At 34.9% G+C, this 5000-nt stretch overlaps 1 protein-coding gene across 1 annotated transcript in view; it reads left to right on the top strand.

The window, feature by feature from the left end:
- Nucleotides 1–3858, top strand: part of LOC143025659 (carbonic anhydrase-related protein 10-like) — a 388655-nt gene extending 384797 nt beyond the window's left edge. Inside the window, exons 8-9 of the mRNA XM_076185658.1 lie at nucleotides 2748–2790; nucleotides 3730–3858. Coding sequence (XP_076041773.1) covers nucleotides 2748–2790; nucleotides 3730–3752 — 66 coding nt within the window. The 3' untranslated portion in view covers nucleotides 3753–3858. The remainder of the gene's footprint in view (nucleotides 1–2747; nucleotides 2791–3729) is intronic.
- Nucleotides 3859–5000: the final 1142 nt, after the last annotated feature.

The following is a 5000-nucleotide window of genomic DNA, read 5'->3' as shown; positions in this document are numbered from 1 at the left end:
TATAGATATATATATATATATATATATATATATATATATATATATATATATATATATATATATATATGTACATGTATGTATATATATACATATATATATTATATATATGTATATATATATATATATATATATATATATATATATATATATATATATGAGTAATTCGCTAAGTGAACACCGACATCAATCAGACAATTTTTATAACCGTTGTTATCTGATTGATGTCGCTGTTCACTAGCGAATTACTCATATGTTTACAATGACGATAGCTTGAAAAGGAGACCTTTCCCAGGACGACAACACGCCCCTTTATGTTGATTACCTTTGCTATCTTTGTATATCCCTGAAGACGAACCCCAGACAGGGTTCGAAACGTAGGAGTAAACTTATTTCGACGAGTCCAGCGTGTACTTTCTTTTTCTATACAAGGAAATAGCTGTCGATCACGAGTCCAACCCGTGATCCAAAGAACAATGTGAATCACACACACACACACACACACACACACACACACACACACACACACACACACACACACACACACACACACACACACACACACACACACACACACACACATGCGAGCTCTGAGCTCTCTTCCGTGAGGGAACCAGCTGTCGATCACGAGTCCAACACGTGTTCCAAAGACCAAGGTGAATCACACATACACATAGACGCACACACTCATATATGTATATATATATATATATATATATATATATATATATATATATGTATATATATATATATATATATATGTATATATATGTATATATATATATATATATATATATATAGGTATACATATATATATACATATATATGTATATATATATACATATATACATATACAGTACATATATATACATATATATATATATATATATATATATATATATATATATATATATATATATATATATATATATATATATATATTTTTATATATATTTATATATATATATATACACATATATACATATATATATATATATATATATATATATATATATATTATATTTACGTACATGCACATACATATATATAATATTTCTCCATACTCTCGTTTCCATTGCACTTCTCCCTAAAACATATCCCATAATTCTTGTCCAGTACACTTTCCACTAGACGTGCTCCATATATATCCCAACGATTCAGGCTTCCTTCCTACCACAGAACTGTACTTCCATATCACTCATCCCTGTAAAGTAATCCATTAGAGTAGGGAGTGTCAGCGTACGGGTGAATGTAAATAGTGCATCTGCGTATGTTTGTATGCATGTATGAATGAATTGTATGTATGTATGTATGTATGTATGTATGTATGTATGTATGTATGTATGTATGTATGTATGTATGTATGTATGTATGTATGTATGTATGTATGTATGTATGTATGTATGTGTATGTGCATGCATGCATGTATGAATGTATGTATATACATTAAAATACATATATGCATGGATGTGTGTGTGTATGTGTGTGTGTGTGTGTGTGTGTGTGTGTGTGTGTGTGTGTGTGTGTGTGTGTGTGTGTGTGTGTGTGTGTGTGTGTGTGTGTGTGTGTGTGTGTGTGTGTGTGTGTGTGTGTGTGTGTGTGTGTGTGTGTGTGTGTGTGTGTGTGTGTATGTGCGTGTGTGTGTATGTGTGTGTGTGTGTCTATGTGTGTGTGTGTGTGCGTATGTGCGTGTGTATGTGTGTGTGTGTGTGTGTGTGTGTGTGTGTGTGTGTGTGTGTGTGTGTGTGTGTGTGTGTGTGTGTGTGTGTGTGTGTGTGTGTGTGTGTGTGTGTGTGTGTGTGTGTGTGTGTGTGTGTGTATGTGTGTGTGTGTGTGCGCGCGCGCGTGTGTATGTGTGTGTGTGTGTATGTGTGTGTGTGCTTGCTTTTGTTTGTGTTTATGTATGTGTGTGCGTACGTTTGTGCATGTTTTTACTTGTGTATGTGAATGCTTATGTATAGATTATATAATTCATATCTGATACAAAAAGTATTTTCAATTTTCTTCAGCGGTCGTTTTCTTTTTGCTGACGGACTCCACCAGATAAGTCTTGTAAAAAAAATATATTCTGGATACATCGTGTTAAGATTTATTTCGTCTTCATCCTTCTTCAAGCAGCAAATGATTCCTTTTCTCTTCTTCCCTCTCAAATTCCTCTTCTTTCTTTCCTTTTCTTCATCCCTACATCGTCTTCCTTCCATCCTCTCCTTCTATCCTTCATGTATCTCTCTCTCTCTCTCTCTCTCTCTCTCTCTCTCTCTCTCTCTCTCTCTCTCTCTCTCTCTCTCTCTCTCTCTCTCTCTCTCTCTCTCTCTCTCTCTCTCTCTCCCATCTCTCTCTCTCTCTCTTCTCTCTCTCTCTCTCTCTCTCTCTCTCTCTCTCTCTCTCTCTCTCTCTCTCTCTCTCTCTCTCTCTCTCTCTCTCTCTCTCTCTCTCTCTCTCTCTCTCTCTCTCTCTTTCTCTCTCTCTCTCTCTCTCTCTCTCTCTCTCTCTCTCTCTCTCTCTCTCTCTTTCTCTCTCTCTCTCTCTCTCTCTCTCTCTCTCTCTCTCTCTCTCTCTCTCTCTCTCTCTCTCTCTCGCTCTCTGTCTGTCTCTCTCTGCCTCTGTCCTTCTCTATCTATTTTAGATGATCAATTATTTCTATTTTCTCTTATATGTGAAATATGTACAAAAAATCATTACAGAGGATATATGGGAAAGTATTTTTTTCTTATCTATTCTTTTATTTATTCATTTATTCTTTTTTGTAGGGAGGAAACTGCCCCACGATTCATCGCGAGGCCTACTACAAAGGTGAGGCATTGTTCCTGTAGCAAGACAGTTTGTGCTTAATCCTACGATACAAAGTACAGACATCTCATTCTGAGTCCAGTTAAACTGAGTTTATCTTAGTTATTTCACCTATTCTCGGAGAGTTTTGGTTTCCATAGCTGACTAAAATGATTTAGTGTTAACTAGAAAATAGCTAGATTGCTGAGCTACGGGTTAAGTTAAAAAAAAAAGTTGAGCTTTTATTATTAAGAAGATAATTTAGCTGAAAGGTATTGGCCAGGAAGCGCTCAAAAAAAATATTAGTCATGTTACCCAAAACGGGATCAGAATATCAATATTTAATCACGTTTTACAGATTATTCGCTCCTACATACGAGTATTCCAATTTCTGAACAAATACAAATTCTGTATTATGTTTTCTCTGTAGTTCTAAATTATTATCTATTTGGAAAGTTTACATTGATGCACGAGAACAAGATCACTATGCTCACACATAAGGAATTACTCAGACATACACATACACACACACACATACACACACACACACACACACACACACACACACACACACACACACACACACACACACACACACACACACACACACACACACACACACACACACACACACACACACACACACACACACACACACACACACACACACACACACACACACACACACACACACACACACACACACACACACACACACACACACACACACACACACACACACACACACACACACACACACACACATACACACACACACACACACATACACACACCGCACATACATTTGTAGTTATTAAGCACACACCTGGATTTGCATGCATACATCCTATATTCTTGTAATAGATATTATATCACTATATCATCATATAATTACATTTTTCATTAGATATCAAAGTCGCTTATATTTACCAATTCTCACGTTTGTTTTTCTTTATTTTTCAGCCAACACCTGGAGTCTCAGCTAGCAGCAGACCTAGGCAATATGCTAGCACATTATTTCTTGTTGAGTCAAGCTAGCTCAGTTCTACCAAGCTAGTTTGAACCACCCATTCAAGTGCTGTCTGCTAGCGGCATCCATCCTTACTAATACAAACCTAGTGATAATCACCACTAAGCTAGTAAACTGGACTACAGCAACACACTCGTACCAAGACTGATAAAGTTATTTCTGCTAAGTTAGCAGATATGTGTTAGCGTAACACTACTTACATATCATGGCATCACGCTCCAAAGTATGATGGCAAAAGGCTGTCAAGAACCATAAGGGTGTTATTACCATGGACGTTCAACAAAGATATGAGCCTAATGAGCTTACCACAAGCACACTAACTTCAAACGAACACGAATTTGGGCCTTTGCTGCAGTTCTTGTGAACGCGTTGGCGCTAAGCTAGCAAAACAGTGCTCGATTATGAAAGGCAAACTGTTGAACACAAAAGACAATCATGGCCGGAACATAAACAGAAAAAGGAACATAAACGATATTTTGTGCAATTTATTTTCTTGGTTGTTCTCTTTACATTATCACAGCTTAAGTTTTTATCTTATTTAATTACAGAAAACCTACTAGTGGTAATTGGGTTGTAAATGTTTACCAGAAGTATCTTTTTTTTTTAAGAAATTATGAATTTTGTGCTGAAACTTATGAAATACAAAAAAAAGGGCAAGATTTTTTTTTTCGAACTTGTTAATAAGGATATAACGGTTCACAAAAAATAAAAAGAATATATATATATATATATATATATATATATATTATATATATATATATATATTTTTTTTTTTTTTTTTTTTTTTTTTTTTTTTACATATATATTTATTTCATAAAATCTTAAGCGAAATTTTGTCTCAATGACGTGACATCATAACAGATTTTTTTTTCAAGACAATATGTCATATTTTTTAGCTACGCAATACTATGAAATAATTTTCTTAACGATTCGACATTGTAATGTAACAAAAATATGTTATGACGTTATATTTTAAGAATTTTCTCAACTACGTGACGATAAAAACCAAAGAATAATTTCAGACGTCGCAACGTACGAAGCAGTTTCATTACGATGTCATAACAGAGTGTTCTACTTTTCCTTGACATACAAGCTTCGCTTAAAACATGATAGTGCTTTCTCAATGAAATTCTTACAAAGTTCTTTTCTCAGAAACATTATCACTTTTTCAACGACACTGTAATGACAGGATCTGTTTACGGAA

This window comes from Oratosquilla oratoria, chromosome 5 (genome assembly GCF_046742065.1).
Source record: "Oratosquilla oratoria isolate Oo_2021 chromosome 5, ASM4674206v1, whole genome shotgun sequence".
NCBI lineage: Eukaryota > Metazoa > Arthropoda > Malacostraca > Stomatopoda > Squillidae > Oratosquilla > Oratosquilla oratoria.
This window is presented reverse-complemented; position numbering and strand designations above follow the sequence as displayed.